The following is an 18,689-nucleotide window of genomic DNA, read 5'->3' as shown; positions in this document are numbered from 1 at the left end:
CCCTCCGCCAGCGAGCGCCCCCTTACGCCAGGTGCTGACTCGACCTCTCCTGACCTGGTACCTGCAGGGTGGGCGGCCGGGCAGCTCCCCCGCAGCCTATGGTGCGTGCTGTACCGGGTGTCTGCGAGCTGTTTAACTGAACATCATCAGGACACAATCAGTAATTAGCCATTTGTGACCAATGAATTGAGCCAATAATTAATGGCAGCAACAGTCCTGGCGGTCACTCGCTGCCGAGTCGGCCGTCTCCGTGTCCTCCTCCTGTGTCTGAGCATTGGGTGTCGACTGCCTGGAGCTGACCCCCGCAGGTGAGGTGGGGTGTGTGGAGGGCCCCTGCCTTGGGGGTGAGTGGAGCGGATCCTGAATAGGGCGGCTCAGGCGCGGGTGCAGCAGCCGGCTGGTTCTACTGGCTCAGTCCCAGAAATGGATCCACTGCCACATGCCCAGCACCTCCAGGCTGGTCCAGGACTAAGAGCCTCCCACGTTCTGTCCTGCACCGTTGCCGCTCACTGCAGGGCCTGCGCTTAGGAGCGTCGTGCGCAGAGGAAGACGCCTGCGGGTGACGTCTTTCAGTGCCGGCGCCTGTTGCTCTGCAGCCACCACACGGTTCCTGACGGATCGGCAGCCCCAGTCCAGCGCCACGGGACCCGCAACTGCAACCTCCAGCCGCTGTCGCAGGACCCTGCCTATCCGCCGCCCGCTCTGCCCTCACCGGCTCTCAGGCTCACTCTTCCTTTGGCCGCTTGCCCTGGACCTGCGCCGGGGTGAGCCACCGGGAGGGGGCAGCTGCCTACGGCATCGCTGACGGGTTCGCTGGGACACACGAGCCCAGTCCCCGTGACAAGGGGCTGATGCGGCAGCTACTGCAAAGGAGACCCGCCCGGGGGAAAGGAACCATCGGTGCCTCAGTCAGCAGCAGCGAGGGGCAGCCTGGGCGGCCCGACCCCTCCTGTGCTGCTCGGCCTCGGGCCAGGAGAGGGACCCACTGCTCCACTCTCTCGCCGTGTTATGGGGTGCGAGTTGCTGCCCTGCTCTGACCTGGGGCCGTGCCAAGGTCTCGAGGGTGCTGGGAAGGGGGCGTGGGACTTATGCAGAGGGCCCTGGGCTGGGCGGGGCCCGAGGCACAACTGACAGCTGTTGCCTGGGCAGCAGGAGAAGGGCTGGGACGAGCTGTGGGGCCGTGGGGCTGGCGGGGGAAGGCCCAGAGCCCGGGGCTGGCCGAATGCGCCTGTTTGCTGCAAGCCCTTCTCCGCTGCATCCTGCTCCCAGGCGCTGCCTGAGTGGCGGCTGATCACAGGGCCCTCTGGCTCCCCAGTAAGGGGACTGCTCGGAGCTCTGACCCAGGAGACCGAAGCTCAGTGGGGGATGCTGTGCCAGGGTCTCCCTCGTGCAGCAGGTCAGGGTGCTGCCACCGACGCAGGCCCACAGCGCTGCTGCTGGGAGCAGCGCATGAGCAGCACCGACTTTTCTCGCACGCTGGCCTGAAGGAGCCTAGGGACTGGCGCTGCGGCGGGGGGGCACCGGCCCTGCGCTCACGTGGCTCCCAAAGCTGATGGGCTATTGGGGGCAGGGATGAGCACGGAACAGATGTGGCTGCGTAGGGCCCAGGAACAGCCAGTGCGATCCGCCTGGGGGAGACGGGCCCAGAGCTAAGGCCCTGCCCCCACTCAAGACGTACACACCCACCAGCCCGCTCCTAGACTTGCTCCTGGTACCTGGCTACACCCTCCCTGGCTCAGGTTCCAAAGGCTGTTGCTGTTGTGTAGGTGGGAGGCTGATCCACTCCAGCCTCCCATCACCATCCAGGTACCAGTGCTGGGCCCTGGGAAACTGAGGCACACTTGCAACAGAGCGTAACGTAAACTCTCAGCAGGCAAAACAAACAAATCAACCTCCCCCAGCCCCCCCCATCACCTCTCCCCCCTTCCAGACCGAACTGAGCGGGGTCACTCAGCCAGTGACTGGGGCAGTTCGGGGCCCTCCCTGCGTGACAGGGCATCGGCTATGGTGTTGTTGTTCCCCTTCACGTGGACCACCTCCATGTCGTAGTCCTGCAGCAGCAGACTCCACCGCAGGAGCTTGGCGTTGGCCCCTTTCATGTGCTGCAGCCAGGTCAGGGGTGAGTGATCGGTGTACACAGTGAAACGCCGTCCAAACAGGTACGGCTGCAGCTTCCCCAGAGCCCACCCCATGGCCAGACATTCCTCCTCTATGGCCGCGTAGTTCTGCTCCCGGGGCAGCAGCTTCTTACTCAGGTACACGATGGGGTGTTTCTCCCCTTTGTCATTCACCTGCATTAGCACCGCCCCCAGCCCCACATCTGAGGCGTCGGTGAACACCAGGAAGGGTTTGCTGAAGTCTGGGATCACCAGCACTGGGACCCTGCCCATGGCCTCCTTCAGCGCACAGAGGCCTCTTGGCACTGCTTGGTCCAGACCACCTTGTCAGGCTTTCACTTTTTACACAGCTCCGTGAGGGGGGCTGCGATGGAGCTAAAGTGGGGCACAAACCTCTGGTAGTACCCTGCCATCCCAATGAAGGCCTGGACCTGCTTCTTAGTGTGGGGTCTTGGCCAGTCTCTGACGGCCTCCACTTTAGCTGGCTCTGGCTTTAAGCAGCCGCTGCCCACTGTATGGCCCAGGTAGGTGCTTTGATAGTCAGCCCGGCCTTCTGGAGTCGGTCCAGCACGCGCTTGACCTGGGACACATGGTCCTCCCACGTCTGGCTGAAGATGCAAACGTCGTCCATGTAAGCCAGGGCAAAGCTCTCCATCCCCCTCAGCATCTGGTCCACCAGGCCCTGGAAGGTAGCAGGTGCCCCCTTGAGGCTGAAGGGCAGGATCAGGAACTCATAGAGCCCCACAGGGTTGATGAGAGCTGATTTGAGAGGGGCGTCTTGGTCCAATGGCACTTGCCAGTCCCCCTTGGTGAGGTCCATGGTGGTGAGGTAACGGGCTCCCCCCAGCTTGTTCATGAGGTGGTCAGGCCTGGGCATGGGGTAGGCATCCTACACAGTGATGGCGTTGAGCTTGCGATAGTCCACACAAAACCAGATCGACTCCTCCATTTTGGGGACCAGCACCACAGGAGAGGCCCAGGGGCTGGAGGACGCTGGCTCACCCCCATGGCCAGCGTGTCCTGAATCTCCCATTCTGTGTCTTCCCCGTGGCTCTGAACAGCGCACACTTTATCGGAGTGCGGGCGTCTGTCTCCACTTGGTGGACAGGCGAGTGAGTGAGTCCTGGCTGATCAGAGAACAGCCCTCAGTGTGAACGCACCTCCCTGGTCTCCGTCTGCTGGGCAGGGGTCAGCTGGTCCGAGAGGGGAACAGACTCCAGCAAGGAGCCGGCTCCAGTCCCTGTGAGCAGATTCACCAAGGGATCATCCCCCTGCCCCTCCCGGTGCCTGCACACGGCCAGCACCAAGTTCTCCCTGTCCCAGTAAGGTTTCATCATGTTCACACGGTGGCCATAAGCCCAGTTTGACAGTTCATTTATTGTTTGACTTTGAAGGGAGCATCTCAGGCAGTTTGTACCGCCGCACGGGTACGAGAACCATCACTTGGTCCCCAGTGGCACAGGCTCAGGCCTGGGCGTTACAGTCATACCAGACCTTTTGCTTCCCTTGGGCCCTGGAGAGGTTTTCCCTGGTGAAGCCCATGAGTGCAGTGAGCTTTTCTCAGAAGGCCAATACATACTCCATCACTGACTCCCCTGCGGGAGAGAACTTCCCCTCCCACTTGACTCTCAGCAAGTCCAGGGGTCCCTGCACCCTCCTTCTGTACAACAGCTCAAACAGGAAAATCCCTGTGGATTCCTGGGAAACTTCCCTTGCAGGGGAAGAGCAGGAGGGGTAAGTACTTGTCCCAGTCTGGTGGGTGCTGGTTCATAAAGGTTCTCAGCATCTGCTTCGGGTCCCATTGTACCTCTTCACCAGCCCGTTGGTCTGAGGGTGGTAGGCTGTGGCCCAGGGATGCTGGATCACACACTTTTCTCACAAGCTTTACAGCAGGGCTGACATGAAGCTGAGGACCTCCTTGGGGAAACCCACCCTGCTGATGATGGACAGCAGTTCATCTGCCACAGCGTCAGTCTTGATAGAAGTCAGGGCCACTGCTTCTGGGTAGTGAGTGGCAAAGTCTACCACCACCAGGATGTATTTCTTCCCAGAACAGGTCGCCTTACAGCAGGGCCCTGGTATGTCCATAGCTACTTTCTGGAAAGGCTCCTCTATGATGGGCAGTGGCCTCAGGGTGGCTTTCCCCTTGTCCTGGGTCTTTCCCATTCTCTGGCAGGGGTCACAGGACTGGCAATAGTGATGGACGGCTGCAAAGATCCCCCCCAGAAAAAGTTCTGTAAAAACTTCCTGGTGCGCTGGATCCCCTGGTGTCCTGGGAGTGGGACATCATGGGCCAGATACAGCAGCCTGCGCTGGTACTTCTGGGAACCACCAGTTGCCTCTGACCCCCACAGCTCCACTTCGTGTGTGGGAACCCATTCCCAGTACAGGAATCCCTTCTCCCACAGGCATCTCCTGCTGCAGCCCTCCCCAGTGGTGGGGTTGGGCTGAGGCTGGCCAGTTCCCTCAGCTTCTGCCAGGAGGGATCTCTCTGCAGCTCCATCTGGAACTCCCTGTCCAGGGAAGGGGTGGAAGCCACTTCCCCATCTCTGCCTGGCTCCAGGACCACCAGCCTGGGAGACCCAGCTCTTGGGGGGGCCCCTGACTCCCAAGTTTGGTCCCTGTGGCTTTGACTGGGTATCCTCCCCTGTACCTGGGAAGAGCCCCCTCGCCTCCTTTGGCTGTGCATCAAGCCCAGGGCCAGTGCTCCATGTCACCTCCCATTAGTACATCAGCAGGCAAATAATGGTGCACGCCCAGCCCCTTGGGGCCCTCCTTGTGCCCCCATTTCCAGTGCACCCTCACTACAAGAATCTTGAAAGGGGCCCCATCTATTCCCATCACAGTCAGGTGGGAATTGGTCATCATCCAGTCCAGTGTGACCACCCCGGGCTGGGCCAGCGTCACATCCATGCCCGTGTCCCAGAACCCCGAGGCCTTTCTCCCATCCACCTGGAGGGGTACAAGACAGTCATGCTGCAGAGGCAGCCCTACCCCCACCCTGTGCACCTGGGCCCCCCGAGGAACTGCCCATGGGCCCCACTGCTCCCAAGCTGAGGACAAACTGTCGGCCCCTCCTGCTTGGGCAGCCGGCTCCTCTGGCCACTGGGATCCCACCCATTCGACCCCATGAGGCCTCTGGCTGCTCGGCCTGTCTGTGCCCACTGTGATAACAGCCCAGGTCTCCGTCTGTCCCTTGGTCTGGCTGCTCTGCCATTGCCTGGCTCCCTGGGGTGTTGGGAGACCCCAATGAGAGTTGCTGCTGCATTGCTCTGTCCTGGGCACTCTGGGGCTCCCCATCAACCCCGGAGCAGCTGTCTGTAAACTCATCCGCCAACTGCCCTGTGCTGTGCACCTGGTCGGCTTCCGGCCCATCAGCTGCATCCTCAGAGCAGACGGGGCAGAGCTCATACAGCTGCTCCGGCACCAGCAGATCAACTGCTTCCTCTCTGGTCTGGGCCCCCCTGCCCCATCTGCCCACTTGTAGGTGTACTGCTCCGGCTGCTGCACCAGCTCTCGGTACATCTCCTCAGGGGCTCTCTGTGCACTCCAGAACTTTTTCCGATACTAGTCGGGGTTCAGCATGAGCTGGCGTAGCAGGGCCCTTTGGATAGCTCATAATCCCCGGCTTGTAACTTTCCATCACTTGGGATCCAGCAAGTGGGGGAGATACAGCCGCCAGTCTGCGGGATCAACCTCCTGCATGACTCAGGCCTTCTCAAACCTTGATCATTTTTTTTTCTGATTTGTCATCCTTGATTACTGGTTTTGGTTCTCTGTGCCTTAAATATTGAGTCTGCCCTGGTCTGGCTCTGGGCTGATGAAGTGGGTCTGTCCCACGAAAGCTCATCACCCAATAAGTTATTTTCTTGGTCTTTAAAGTGCTACTTGACGGTCTTTTGTTTTCATAGTAGATAGACTCGCCCGGCTCGCTCTGTTACTAGACAGGTGTATTCTAATAGAAACTTGCATCACCTCGTATCTTTGTATTTCCCTGGACATCTTGACAGGATTCCTAGACAGCGTGTATCTAACTCCGCGTCGTGCCGCAGACCCCACCGCGCGGGCGATGCTCTGCTGCCTCAGCCCGGAACCCTTGTGCTGCCTGTGTGTGAGGACGGGTGTGTGTGAGACGCACCTGGACGTGCGAATGCGGATGCTGAGAGTTACCCTCTGGAGCCGCCCGTCTGGACAGCAGAGCCCTGGAGGCTGGAGAACAATGGGGACTGGACGGTGGGGCAGTGACCCACCTGCAGGCGAGGAGTCGCACGCAGCCCTGGGCCGTGGGAAAGGATCAAACCCGTCTGCCCTTGGCCGGTGACGCTCAGGGCTGGGGCGGAGCAGGACTGTGGGCGGAAAGCTACACAAGTTGTGTGCCCCACTGCGGGGCAACAGCAGAGCATCGACCCGCATCAACACAACCGGGCTCCACACTCCCACCAGCCCAGCCCAGGCCACGCCCCTCACCCAGGCTCCTCCCACCAGCCCAGCCCAGGCCACGCCCCTCACCCAGGCTCCTCCCACCCCCTAACTCTCGCCTGAACTGGGCAGGACTCTGCCGCCGGGAGAACCGCGCGCGGGGTTGAGGCGCCTCGCGGGGGGCGCATGCGTACTCAGAGGGTAGCGCGTGCCCACCGCAACCGTGCCTTTAAACAGCGCATGCGCAACCGGAGACGGGCTGGCCCACATAACGGGCGCATGCGCAGCGAAGGGGGAGCCGGCGCGAGGGAGACGGTGAGAGAGGGAGGCGCATGCGCAGTGAGGGGGCGACGGCAGGGGAGCGCTACCGGATCCCGCATGCGCGGTGAAGAAGGTTGAGGTGAGGCGTCGTCAAACAGCGGCGGGGGCCGGGGCTGGGAGGTGCCCCGGGGCGGGCAGGTGGCGGCCCCGCCGAGCCCGAGTGCGCGGGGCTAAAATGGCGGCCGTGCCCTGACGGGCCTGGCGCTGCCCCCCGCCCCCCCCCGCCCCGCGGGACCCCCACGGCCCCGCCTCCCGCACGCCCTCCGCGGGCCCCCTCCCCCTCCGCCAGTCCCCCCATGGCCCCGCCCCCCCTCGGGCCCCGCCCCCGCCAGTTCCCCCATGGCCCCGCCTCCCGTGCTCCCTCCGCGGCTCCCTCCCTCCCGCCAGTTCCCCATGGCCCCGCCCTCCCCCTATGGCCCCTCCCCCCAATATTCTCTGCCCCAGCCCTTCAGCCCTCCTGCCGCTCAGGGACCCCCTGCCCCCCTGACTACCCCAGGCATCCCCCTATATGGCCTTGCCCCAGCCCCCCCATGGCCTCCCAGCCATCTGCCCATGGCCCCCCATGGGTCCCCAGCCACTCATGTTCTCCCGCTGCAGCCGCCAGTCACAGTCCCCCATGGCCCCCCAACCTCATCATGGATGCCCCTCCATGCCAGCCCCCACAGCCCCATGTGGCCCCCTATAGCTATGTCCTCCCCTTGGTCCTCCCTGCCCCCAGCCAGAACCTCACCATGGATGGCCCCCCCATGCCAGCCCCACATGGCCCCCTGACTCCTCCCATAGCTCCTCCTCTGCACAGCCCTGCCATGCCCAAGCCACATACCCCTGCATAGCCATCTCTCCGTCACAGCCCTGTCACCCCTGCCTCACCATGTGTAACCTCCTGCTCCAGCCCCCCCGTGGTCCTCCCAGCCCCACAGGACTCCCCAATGGCTGCCCCCATCCCCAGGCCATAGTTCTCCTTCCCCCTCCACACTCAGGGCTGCTGTTGTAGGATCTGTGCTGAACCCGTTGCTGTCAGGGCACCCCCAGAGTGGCAGCAGTGACTTGTTATTGTAGGGCTCTCCTGCCGCCATGGAGGCCACGGCTGCGGAGGAGGGCGAGGTGACCTCGGGGATGCAGTCCCTGGCTGTGGAGGATATCCCAGAGCTGGAGCCAGCTGCAACAGCGGAGGACGGGCCAGCGCCAGAAGAGGCGGAGGAGCAGGGACAGGAGGAGCCTGCTGAGTGGTGTGTCCCTTGCAGCGATGAGGAGCTGGAGGACCCCGAGGCCTGGATGCCACCGCCCGAGGTGATCAGACGCCTCTATGAGCAGATTGCTGCCGAGGGCACCCTGCCCCTCCAGACCGAGCTCCTGCCCCGCAGGGCCCCAACTCCTGAGCCTGACAGCGCGGAGGAGGAGCGGTCAGATGGGCAGCCTGAGAGCGAGGCAGAGGAAGAGGAAAAGTGAGCAAAGAGCTGGGCTGGCATGGAGCTGCTGGTGGGGAGTGAGTGGCCCCAGCGGAGCTAGGGGGACCCCAGGCTGGGATGGCAGGGGCTGTGGGCTGGGGTACGGGGCACTGGGAGAGCTGGTGGCGGTTGGTGGGCAGAGCAGGGGCCTGTACATCTGGCATTGAGTCTTTAATCCCTTTGGCTCTCTCTGCTGCAGACCCCCCGTCCCAACTGAGTTTGACTTTGATGATGAGCCCGTGACGCCCAAGAGCTCCTTGATTGATCGCAGGAGAACACCAGGTGGGAGCAGAGCTGGGCTGCAAGTCCTGGCTCTCAGCCCCTGTTCTAATCCTGTGGGCCTGAGCAGAGCTGGGAGAGGCCCTGGGGGCTGACAGTCACTCACCCCGCAGGCGGTTCCTCGCGCAGCCAGAAACGCGAGGCTCGGCTGGACAAGGTGCTGTCAGACATGAAGCGACACAAGAAGCTGGAGGAGCAGATCCTGCGCACTGGTCGCGACCTGTTCCAGCTGGATGGGGAGGAGGCGCCATCCCCGCAGCGCCCCCCGGGCCTCTTCCTGCGCCAGCGCAAGTACTGACCGAGCGCCTGCGAGGGGCTGCCAGCCCCTGGCACCTTCCTGCCTCCTGCCTCGGGGCTGGCTGGTATTCTGCTGCACCAAGGACACGTGGGCTGGGAGCCCCATGGCTTGCGGCGAGGGAGGGAACGGACTGATGGGTCAGCCAGTGGGGCCCGGGGCCCTTCCCCTGTAGGACTGCTGGCTCCTATCTGGCCCTAGGGCAGGCGCTGTGAAGGTCTCAGCACAGCTGCTGCCTTGGCTCTGTCCCTACCAGTGCCGGAGAGGCAGGAAGGGCCCAGCAGGACAACAGCACCCCTAGCCCAGCCGGGGTATCTGCTGTAATAAATGTGCTCTCGCCTGCTGGCGTCTCCATCCAGCGGCCTGGTCCATGCTGAGCTGGGGCCTCGGGGCGGGGGTGTCTCTGTGCACTTGTGGGTCCTGGGACTCTTCTGTAGGTCCTACATAAACGCTGCCTTGGCAGATCTTCCAGCTGGGGCACTTCCTGCCCCCGAGGGTCGCCCTGTGGCCTGGCCTGACTGTGCCCTCTGCCCCAGGGCACCTGTGTGTCTGTGAGTTGGGCCCTCTTGAGAGTTGGGGCAGGAGCCAGAGGTGGCTGACCTGGGCCCTCAGGGGGTAGGAGTGAGTTCCTCTCGGAGGCGGGACTTCCTGTTATGCCCCCAGCAGAAGGGAAGGGCTTGGACTGGCTGGAGGCAGAACTTCCTGCACTGCTGCTGAGGCCAGAGTGGCCACCAGCTGCTCCAGAGGGGAAGAGGTGGAGCTTTCCCTGGGGCCAGCAGGGCAGGTGTTGCCCCCTCGGGGGTGAGCGCTGCAGGCTCCCAGCCTGGCAGGAAGTGGCCCCCTCTGCAAGCAGAGCTCTGTTGCACTGTCCAGGCAGGGCAGCCCCTAACGCCTGAGGCTCCTGGCCAGGAGGCAGGGGGACTGGGGGTGGGGTGGGGCACTGGCTCAGAGCAGAGCAGGAGCCAGCACCTGCCCCTTCAGCTGCTGTCCAGCTGGGTAAGGGGGGAACAGGCAGAGGGGCAGAGAGAGGAGCGGGGGCCATGGTTTCTTAAGGCACCAGTCCTGGGCAGGTGCCCTTGGGGGGGGGGGGGGGGGAGTTCGCAGGGTCCCACTCTGTCCCCTGGGGCAGACTGGCCCTGAGTCGTGCCCCTGCCCCATGGCAGATTGGGGGCCAGAGGGACCCCCATGTGGGCAAAGGTGACAAAACCTCATTACCTGCCTTTAGCAAGAGCCATTGCTCTTCCTGGAGATGGTGGTGCCCTCAGCTGCCCAGCCAGGGTCTGCCCTGCCTGGCTGGTGCCCCTGCTGCCCGTGGGGGGTCCTCACTGGCCCCTGCTACCAACGCAGGGTCGCCCCTGCCTGGCCACTGCCCCCTGCTGCCCATCTGGGTTCCCCCCCCGCCCATTCACTGCCCCCCTGCTGCCCATCCGGCCCCCCCCCCGTCCTGCCATTGTCCCCCACTGCCAATCCAGGGTCCCCTGCCCTGCCGGGTTGTCCCAGAGCAGGACTCCGGAGCCGCCAGCGGGATGGGGGGGCGTGTCTCGCCGCCACGTGGGGTAGTGCACCCCCTCCCCGCCCCGCGCTCCCCGCCCCAGCCGGGGGCCGGAAGCGCCCCCATCTGCTGTCTGTGTCAGCGGCTGACGCACGGGCCCCCCGCGCCCCCGCATCCCGTCGCCATGGCAACCCCGGGGTCCCTCCAACGCAGCCCGGGCTGGGCCCGGCGTATATAGAGCGGCGCAGCGCTGAGCGGGCAGCCCTCTGCCGCCGCCGGCACCAGACCCCGCACCCCGCCCCGCGGAGCGCGCAGCTGGCACCGGACCCCCGCACCCCCCCGGCGAAGCGCGCAGCCGGCACCGGACCCCGCACCCTCCCCCCCCCCGGCGGAGCGCGCAGCCGGCACCGGACCCCGCACCAGCCCCCCAGCAGAGTGGCAGCAGGAAGCGCCAGGTAAGGGGGCGCTCCCCGGGGGGGAAGGCCTGTGGGGTGAAGAACCTTAGCCCCACGGAGCGAGGACGGGGACGGGGCAAAGGGCCCCCCAGCGGGGGCTGTGCGTCGGGAGTAGGGGGGCAGCGAGCCGGCAATCGCGCTCTGCCCCTTTAAGGGGCTGGACCAGCCCATCTCCCCCTCCATTTTCTCCATCCCTGTTTCTGCGCATCATCCCGCGGCCCCTCCCCCAGCTCAGACCCAGAGCCGGACGCCTGGGTTCCGTGGCTGCACCCACACCCAGCGGGCTGCATCTCCATGCCGAGCTAGGTAGGGTCCTCAGGGTGCGGGTGGGTGAGGCCCTGCCCCCCATACCTGCAGCATGGGGGGGCTGAGGGCATCTGGTGCCTAAGGATGTAGTGGGACTGGGGTTGGGGGGTGGGGCACTCCTGACTGTTCCCCTCCAGCCATGGGGGGCACCAAGGGGAGAGCAATCACAACCTGCCCCTAGGGAGGAGGCCATGGGGGGCTGGGGAGTGTAGGGCAGAGCCCCCTAACCTCCCTGTCTCTCTCCCCAGCCACCCCCCATGTACGCTGAGGCCTCCGCCATGAACTTTCGGACCCCCGGCCTGTTCCGGCGCAGCGCCCCTCCTGCGGCCAAGCCGGCCCCCAGCGCGGGCGCCTCGGCACTGGGGGGCATCGCCCAGATCTCACCCTGCCTGGACCTGTGCAGTGGCAACGCAGCCGCCAACCGGCACCTGGTGTACGCCCGGGCGGTGACCTGCGTGGTGAACGCCACCACCGAGATCCCCAACGCCAACTGGCCTGACATCGAGTACGTGAAGGTGCCGGTGCCCGACCTGCCCCACGCGCCCCTGGCGCTCTACTTCGACGCCGTGGCTGACCGCATCCACCAGACCGGCAAGCGCAACGGGCGCACGCTGGTGCACTGCGTGGCTGGCGTCAGCCGCTCCGCCTCCCTCTGCATCGCCTACCTGATGAAGTACCACCGCCTCAGCCTGCTGGACGCCCACCAATGGGTCAAGAGCCGGCGGCCCGTGGTGCGGCCCAACGTGGGCTTCTGGCGCCAGCTGATCGACTACGAGCGCAAACTCTTCGGCAAGAACACCGTGCGCATGGTGCCCTCGCCCCTGGGCCTGGTGCCCGATGTCTACGAGAAGGAAACCCGGGGGCTGGTGCCCCTCTGGAGCTATAGATAGGCGGGTGGGCGGCCCCTTGCACTCCACCCCCACCGCCTGAACTGGCCCGGCCTGGGCAGCTGGCAAGGCGCCAGGCGGCGCTTGTCCCCCCTGGCCAGGAACGGGCAGAGTGCCGCTGGGGCTGGGTTTGTGCTCCAGGGACTGGGGAGCAGCCGCCCGCCCCACCCTGGGACCCGCAGGGGGCAGACACTGGCCCCCCAGGGGCATTTTCGAACCTCGGAGACTCGGGGGCTGCGTTCAGGCCGAGGGCTGAAGTCGGCAGCATTTTGCAGGGCCTGGCCCCGCTCTGCTGGCTTAGAGCCCCGGCCGGAGGCTGCAGGGAGAGCGGAACGGCTGTGTAGAACTCAACACATCCCCCCGCCTCTGCCGCCGCCAACAGTCGTGGGCCTGTCCTGCCAGGCACGCGGGAGCTGGCGGCTGGGGCACTTGCTCACTCAGACCACCACACTTTATTTTCCACTCCACAGATGCACCACTCCTGGGGCTCCTTCTGCCAGCCAGGCCACACCCACTCCCTGCCCCACTGGGTTCACCGCAGGCTGCCGCTGGCTCCTGTTCTGGAGGGGTCAGCCCAGAAGGTGCCAGGCCCCCAGGGAAGTCCTACAGGTCACCCTCCTCCTCCCATCTCTGCTCCAGGCCTGCCCAGAGCCCTGCAGGTGCCCTGTGAGTGGGGAACAGGCAAGGGAGCGCCCCAGCCTGCCCCGCCAGGAGACCCCATTCCCAGCCCCACAGCAGGGCCCGGGCTGCCTCAGTCGCTCTCCCCGTCACTGCTGATGACCCCGCGCAGGCTGGACCAGTCCACGGGGCGCCAGGTGGGGGGGCTCTGGCAGGGGACGGGCGCTTGGGGGCTGCTGTACAGGCTCCAGGCGCTGTGACGGCGGGGACGGCCTGTAAGGGGGGGAGGGGGGTCAGCGCCAGCTGGGGAGCAGTCAGCGGAGCCCTAGCACCTTTAGTCCCACCCCAAACTGCCCTTCGCCAGCCCCATAGCCCACGCCCCAGGTCCCTATGTTGCTGGATCTGTCCGCCCTGCTTCCCTCCCCACCTGTGCCCCTGCCAGCCTGCCCCCAGCCCACCTTCCTCGTGGCTTCCCCCGACACTTTTTCCATCTGGGGGCAGAGCACGTTGGCTTTCATGCACCACCCTAGCAGTGCCACCGGCTGCAGGCGCTCTGCTCATCAGAGAGACGGCACCTGAACCTCCCCAGGCTGCTTGCAGGGTACACTGCCCCATACCCCACGCGCCCCCCACCTTCGCAGGCAATGATGTTTCCTACGTCCAGCGCTGCCACCTCAGCTGCCTCCTCCCGGCGCTGCCGCAGCGCCCGGCACCGCTCCAGGGAGGGATTCCCTGGGGGGACAGACTGTTACCATGGGGGCACAACACCTCTCCCCCAAGTCCCCCCTCCTCCCAAGCCCCCCCCGCCCCCCCGCACTCACCGTGTAGCCCGATGGCCTCCAGCTCCTGCCGCAGCACCTGCACCTGCTGCTTGGTGGAGCTGCAGCCTGCCAGGAGCTTCTTGTAATTGCGCCGCACCCCGCAGGCCAGGATGTACCGCTTCAGGCGCCGCACAGACGGGTGCTCCCGTGCCGCCCCCGCCTGGCCAGGTGCCTAGGGGCAGGGATAGGTTAGGGCCAGCCCCCCGGGGGAGGGGCCTATGCTGCCTCTCTCTGGCATGGGAAAACCACAGTCCCTTTTCCCCCAGGGCCCAGCTGGAGGGAAGATGCAATCCCCCCAAGCCCAGCATGTTCAGGTGTGGGCTCACCCTGTCCCCCGGAGCCCAGCGAGCCCCATGGGAAGTGCTCAGTGGGCGAAGGCTCTCCCCGGCCTGCCACCTTTTCCTGGGTTCAAATAGGGAGACATTCATGCACTAAAACACCACGTCCCACGATTTCTTTTCTCCTCCTGTGGCCGTGCCCTCCCCCCAGACATTTAGGGAGGAAAATTTCAGTTCACACCATCTTGTTCCCTAAGCTTTTTAAAGGCCCTTCCTATGGACAGGAAAAGCCACACAGGGAGATCAGCTGCTGCTTTCTTGTGGCCTTTCCTTAGCTCGGACAGCTGATCTTCCCCTAGAAAAATGGGAGTAAGGGTCCAGTTCCCTCCCCCACTGCCGTTTCACTTAACGCAATTGTTTGGAGGAAAGAACCGCGCAGCATAATTCCATGGGGTAATTCCTTCCCCTGAATTTTAGTCTTTGGGAAAAAACCGCAGCCAGATTTCATTGAACAATATCCGTTTTTCTAGTGTTAAAAAGATTAATTCCAACTGGGAAAAATGTTAAAATTCAGTTTTGTTCCTTTTCTGCCTTCTCTCTCCCTCTCCACCTTTTTAACAACGCTTGGAAAAAATGCAGCAATAAAGTGTCACTTAATGTTCTCTTGGGCCTGACTTTTTAACAGTTTCCCCAGGAAGGGAAGGAGTTTGTGCACTTTCTGTTCCGAGTCCCTTTTCCCGGCATTGTAACACGTTTCCCCACCTGGGAGGCAGCTGTGGCTCAAAGAAGAAACTTTAGTTCCTCAGTTTTGACTGGAAAAAAGGTAGAAAAACTTCCAGTCTCACTTTCCTGTTCCCATGTTCTGGCTTTTCTGAAAATGCCTCCTCCCCTCTCCTCCCCCCACATAAACAAGGGGGAGGGGCATGCTAGACTCCTGACTTGGGTGTCAGTTATTTCCTGGGGAAGAACCTCTGATTTAGTCCAATCTCAGTCCTCGAGCCTCACATTTTCTCACAAGAAAGATAATTCCTGGCCTCAAAATTTCACTTCACTATTTCCTGGGGCTTTCATAAAACTGCACTGAAATACAGTCCTCCCTCGCCCCACGAGCACAACTGGTTCCCAACTTTCTGCTCGTGGGTGAAAACTCGTAAGAGGGACGTGAACTTACCATTAAAAGACACGCAAAAGTCTCTGATGGGTTCCTAGTGCTCCTAACTCAGAGGCAGCAGTGGCGCTGCTTTGGAAAGGTGAGTGACCCGTGGCCTGGGGGGGTTGTAGAGGGTTACGGGCTGGGGGCAGTTTGGGGCTGTGGGCAGAAGGGAAGGTTAAAGCCCGCAGGTGGCTCCAGTGGAGGAGGTGGTGGCTTGTCCCTCCCAGCTGCAGCAGAGGTACAGGAGTGGGTGTTGGGAGTGGGCTGGGGGAATGCTGGGACCAGGCAGGGTGGGGTGGGGCGGGGGGATGTGCAGGGAGTTGCTGCGGGGTAGTGTTGGGATTGGGCTGGGCGGGACTGAGGATCTCCCACACCCCGGCCAGGGACCCTGCGGCTGGCACAGCTCCAGCCACAGGACAGGATCTCCCCGTGCCCCGGCCAGGGACCCTGTGGCTGGCTCATATGAGTGGGGGAAGTTCATTCAGGTAGTGAACAGTGGTAAGCACATGCATCCCTCATTTTAGCGAGTACTTGTTAAACGAGGGATGAGTGTACCTGACCCTCGGGGAAAGCAAGGCCAGGTCATGGCCTCAAAAATGGGTTAGTCTCAAAGGGCGACAGGAGAGAAACGGGAGTTTGCCGGATTCCAGCTCAGATTTCCTCTTCCAGGACATTTAAAACAATTTTGCCAGGAGAAAAAACATTCATAGACTCATAGGGGCTGGAAGGGACCTCAAGAGGTCACTGCGTCCTGCCCCAAGCAGGACCAACCCCAACTAAGTCATCCCAGCCAGGACCTTGTCCAACTGGGACTGAAAAACCCCGAGGGATGGAGAATCCACCACCTTTCTAGGCAACACATTCCAGTGCTTCACCACCCTGCTGGGGAAGTAGTTTTTCCTAATATCCAACCTACACCTCCCCCTCTGTAACTTCAGACCATTGCTCCTTGTTCTGCCATCTGACAGCACTGAGAACAGTTTCTCTCCCTCCTCTTTAGAGCTCCCCTTCAGGAAGCTGAAGGCTGCTATTAAATCACCCCTCAGTCTTCTCTTCTGTAAACTAAATAACCCCAAATCCCTCAGCCTCTCCTCATAGGTCTTGTGCTCCAGCCCTTTAATCATTTTTGTTGCCCTCCACTGAACCTGCTCCAGCAAATCCACATCCTTTTTATACTGGGGGGCCCAAAACTGGACACAATATTCCAGATGTGGCCTCACCAGTTCCGAACAGAGGGGAACAACCACTTCTCTAGATCAGCTCGAAATGCTCCTCCTAATGCACCCCAGTCTGCCGTTAGCCTTTTTGGCTAGAAGGGCCCACTGGTTACTCATATCCAGCCTTTCATCCACCATAACCCCTAGGTCCCTTTCCATTGTACTGCTGCTGAGCCAGTCAGTCCCCAGCCTATAACAACACTTGGGATTCTTCTGCCCCAGGTGCAGGACTCTGCACTTCTCCTTGTTGAACTGCATCAGATTTCTTTTGGCCCAATCCTCCAATTTATCCAGGTCCCTCTGGGTTCTCTCTCCACCCGCCAACGTATCATCTACCTCTCCCCCTAGTTTTGTGTCATCCATAAACTTGCTGAGGTGCAATCCAGTTCCTCAGCCAGGTCATTAATAAAGATGGTGAACAACACTGGCTCCAGAACCGGTTACAGTTACAGGCAGCAATTCCTTTAAGTGTCTGCCTTTGCAGAGCCGTCCTGGACACCTGGGTCCCATCCCTCCCACCCTGGGCTCTGGAACTGCTGTGGGGCCCCAGGGGAGCTGTCTTGGATGCCTGGGTCCCATCCCCCTCACCTTTCCCTTCTTGTGCTTGGTGCCTGGGCTAGGTTTCTCCTGTTGTGCAGAGGATGAGGATGAAGATGAAGAAGAGTCTTCGTCTGTCTCTGAGCTGCACCTCTTCCTCACCTGCCTCGTCTGCTCCTCCTTCTCCCCCTCACTCCCCAAGTCCTTCTCTTCAGCCTTTGACCTCGGTTGACCCTCCTCTGCTTCACTAGAACTGTCCTTGGCTGCTGGCCTTCCCTTTTCTTCAGCTGGCTTCCTGCTCTTCCAGTCCCCCTCCCTCCTGGCCTTCACCTTCCTCTGCCGCTCCTCGGCCTCGCCCCCCGACTCCTCCCGGCCCTCAGCCTCACTCCTGCCCTCGCTGGCACTGCTGCTAGCTGCCTTTGGCCTGCCCAGCCACTGCTCTGCCACACCCCTCCCCTTCCCTGCCTCCCTCCCTTGCTTCAGGCCCCCCCTGGGAGGCGGTGGCACCCCTGCCTCCATCTCTGAGTCACTGGCGCTGCCCAAGCCATCGATGCTGCCCTGTTCAGGAGGCTCCTCTGCTCCAGAGTCTGCCTGCCCCACCCAGGCGCCCGCCCACCCATCCTGCCCAGCAGCTGGCTTCTGCGGGTTGATCCCACAACCCTCCACGGTGGCGTCAGCCTCTGGCAATTGGAGGAGAACAAGGGGTTAACCGAGCGCAGCAGCAGGGGCACAGGGCTAGGCCATGGCCCCGGTGGGGTGGGGAGCTCAGTGGGGGGTGGGGCTGCTAACCAGAATCCTGAGCCTGTCGCGGTTTCTTTCTCGCTGTGTCTTCGGGCGCCCCCCCGGCAGGGCTGGAGCTGCTGGGGCCTCGCTTCTGCGCCCTGGCGGCGGGGGTGGCGTGGCCAGGCGGGGCCCCACCCTCAGCACCAGAGTCCTCCCGCTGCAGGGACACAGGAGCTCATGCGAGAGTGCTCCACCCCCGCCCCGCCCCGCCCCACAACCCCCCAAACCTCCGCCCCCACCCTGCAACCCCCCAAACCTCTGCCCCACAACCCCCCCATCTCTGTCCCATGGCCCCTCCGGGTTCCCTTGCCAACCTCTGTCCCACACCTCCCTGTAAGCCCCACCATCCCCCACCTGCATCATCAGGAGCTCCTCCTCCACCACTCGCTTGAGCAGCTCCTTCTCCTCCCGCTGCAGCATCTCCCGGCCCACATGTGCCAGGTACCGCCTCCGCACCACTGCCAGCGTCAGCGCGCTGCACAGCCGGCATCGGGAGGATGAACCCAGGCGTCCGGCTCCCACAGTGCCACGAGCCCCCCTCCCTCCCAGGGGACCCAGGCGTCCGGCTCCCACAGTGCCTCGAACCACCCCGCGTCCGGGGACCCAGGCGTCCGGCTCCCACAGTGCCACGAGCCCCCCTCCCTCCCAGGGGACCCAGGCGTCCGGCTCCCACAGTGCCACGAGCCCCTCTCCCTCCCAGGGGACCCAGGCGTCCGGCTCCCACAGTGCCTCGAACTCCCGCCCCCTCCCCCCGGGGACCCAGGCGTCCGGCTCCCACAGTGCCTCGAACTCCCGCCCCCTCCCTCCCAGGGGACCCAGGCGTCCGGCTCCCACAGTGCCTCGAACTCCCGCCCCCTCCCCCCGGGGACCCAGGCGTCCGGCTCCCACAGTGCCTCGAACTCCCGCCCCCTCCCCCCGGGGACCCAGGCGTCCCGGCGCCACCTGAGGTCCGGGCTGTCCCGGAAGAGCGCGCGGGTGAAGTCCCGCATCTCGCGCTCCGCAGGCATCGCCGCCGCGCTGCGACTTTCCCGCCTCCTGGGCGCGCGCCGCCGTAGCGCCGCAGGGGCTGCTGGGAAGCGTAGTCCAGCCTGGGAAGGCGCCCGGCGAGCGACAGGATGGAGGAGCTGACGGGAGGCGAGGCGGGGAACAAGGGGCGCGGGGGCTGACAGGAGGCGCGGCCAGGACAAGGGGCGCGGGGGCTGACGGGAGGCGCGGCGGGGAACAAGGGGCGCGGGGGCTGACGGGAGGCGCGGCCGGGACAAG

General features: G+C 63.6%; 3 protein-coding genes across 5 annotated transcripts; 2 read left to right on the top strand and 1 right to left on the bottom strand.

The window, feature by feature from the left end:
• Positions 1–6,782: 6,782 nt before the first annotated feature.
• PAGR1 (PAXIP1 associated glutamate rich protein 1) lies at positions 6,783–9,609 on the top strand. Of its 2 annotated transcripts, XM_074998452.1 has the most exons (4): positions 6,783–6,936; positions 7,917–8,302; positions 8,505–8,587; positions 8,698–9,609. In XM_074998452.1, exons 2-4 carry the CDS (start codon positions 7,932–7,934, stop codon positions 8,880–8,882), a joined length of 639 nt encoding a protein of 212 aa, XP_074854553.1. In that variant the 5' UTR covers positions 6,783–6,936; positions 7,917–7,931; the 3' UTR covers positions 8,883–9,609. The 2 variants fall into 2 exon arrangements, with proteins under 2 accessions (XP_074854553.1, XP_074854555.1); XM_074998454.1 differs by lacking the exon at positions 6,783–6,936 and having other exon boundaries at positions 7,510–8,302.
• A 311-nt stretch (positions 9,610–9,920) lies between these two features.
• LOC142015059 (dual specificity protein phosphatase 14-like) lies at positions 9,921–12,308 on the top strand. 2 transcript variants are annotated; one of them, XM_074998456.1, is made up of 2 exons: positions 9,921–10,826; positions 11,381–12,308. In XM_074998456.1, exon 2 carries the CDS (start codon positions 11,390–11,392, stop codon positions 12,020–12,022), a length of 633 nt encoding a protein of 210 aa, XP_074854557.1. In that variant the 5' UTR covers positions 9,921–10,826; positions 11,381–11,389; the 3' UTR covers positions 12,023–12,308. The 2 variants fall into 2 exon arrangements, with proteins under 2 accessions (XP_074854557.1, XP_074854556.1); XM_074998455.1 differs by lacking the exon at positions 9,921–10,826 and adding an exon at positions 10,912–11,132.
• Positions 12,309–12,456: 148 nt separating this feature from the next.
• HIRIP3 (HIRA interacting protein 3) lies at positions 12,457–18,575 on the bottom strand. The gene is made up of 7 exons (XM_074998409.1): positions 18,369–18,575; positions 17,781–17,901; positions 17,433–17,583; positions 16,695–17,323; positions 13,459–13,630; positions 13,271–13,369; positions 12,457–12,910 (listed from the first exon to the last, which is right to left on the bottom strand). The coding sequence occupies exons 1-7, from the start codon at positions 18,431–18,433 to the stop codon at positions 12,771–12,773; spliced, it is 1,377 nt and encodes a 458-aa protein (XP_074854510.1). The 5' UTR covers positions 18,434–18,575; the 3' UTR covers positions 12,457–12,770.
• Between the last annotated feature and the right edge of the window lie 114 nt (positions 18,576–18,689).

Source organism: Carettochelys insculpta, chromosome 6 (assembly GCF_033958435.1).
Source record: "Carettochelys insculpta isolate YL-2023 chromosome 6, ASM3395843v1, whole genome shotgun sequence".
In the NCBI taxonomy this organism is placed as follows: domain Eukaryota; kingdom Metazoa; phylum Chordata; order Testudines; family Carettochelyidae; genus Carettochelys; species Carettochelys insculpta.
The sequence above is the reverse complement of the archived record's forward strand: the minus strand, read 5'-3'. Positions and strand labels throughout refer to the sequence as shown.

Bases quoted from the DNA above. Each gene is read 5' to 3' on its own strand.
- LOC142015059 (XM_074998456.1), top strand. From the start codon at position 11,390: ATGTACGCTGAGGCCTCCGCCATGAACTTTCGGACCCCCGGCCTGTTC.
- PAGR1 (XM_074998452.1), top strand. From the start codon at position 7,932: ATGGAGGCCACGGCTGCGGAGGAGGGCGAGGTGACCTCGGGGATGCAG. The intron at 8,303-8,504 runs GTGAGCAAAGAG...TCTCTGCTGCAG, and splicing joins GAGGCAGAGGAAGAGGAAAA to ACCCCCCGTCCCAACTGAGT. The intron at 8,588-8,697 runs GTGGGAGCAGAG...CTCACCCCGCAG, and splicing joins TGATCGCAGGAGAACACCAG to GCGGTTCCTCGCGCAGCCAG.
- HIRIP3 (XM_074998409.1), bottom strand. From the start codon at position 18,433: ATGCCTGCGGAGCGCGAGATGCGGGACTTCACCCGCGCGCTCTTCCGG. The intron at 17,584-17,780 runs GTGGGGGATGGT...GTGTCCCTGCAG, and splicing joins AGGAGCTCCTGATGATGCAG to CGGGAGGACTCTGGTGCTGA. The intron at 17,324-17,432 runs GTTAGCAGCCCC...TCCAATTGCCAG, and splicing joins GCGACAGGCTCAGGATTCTG to AGGCTGACGCCACCGTGGAG.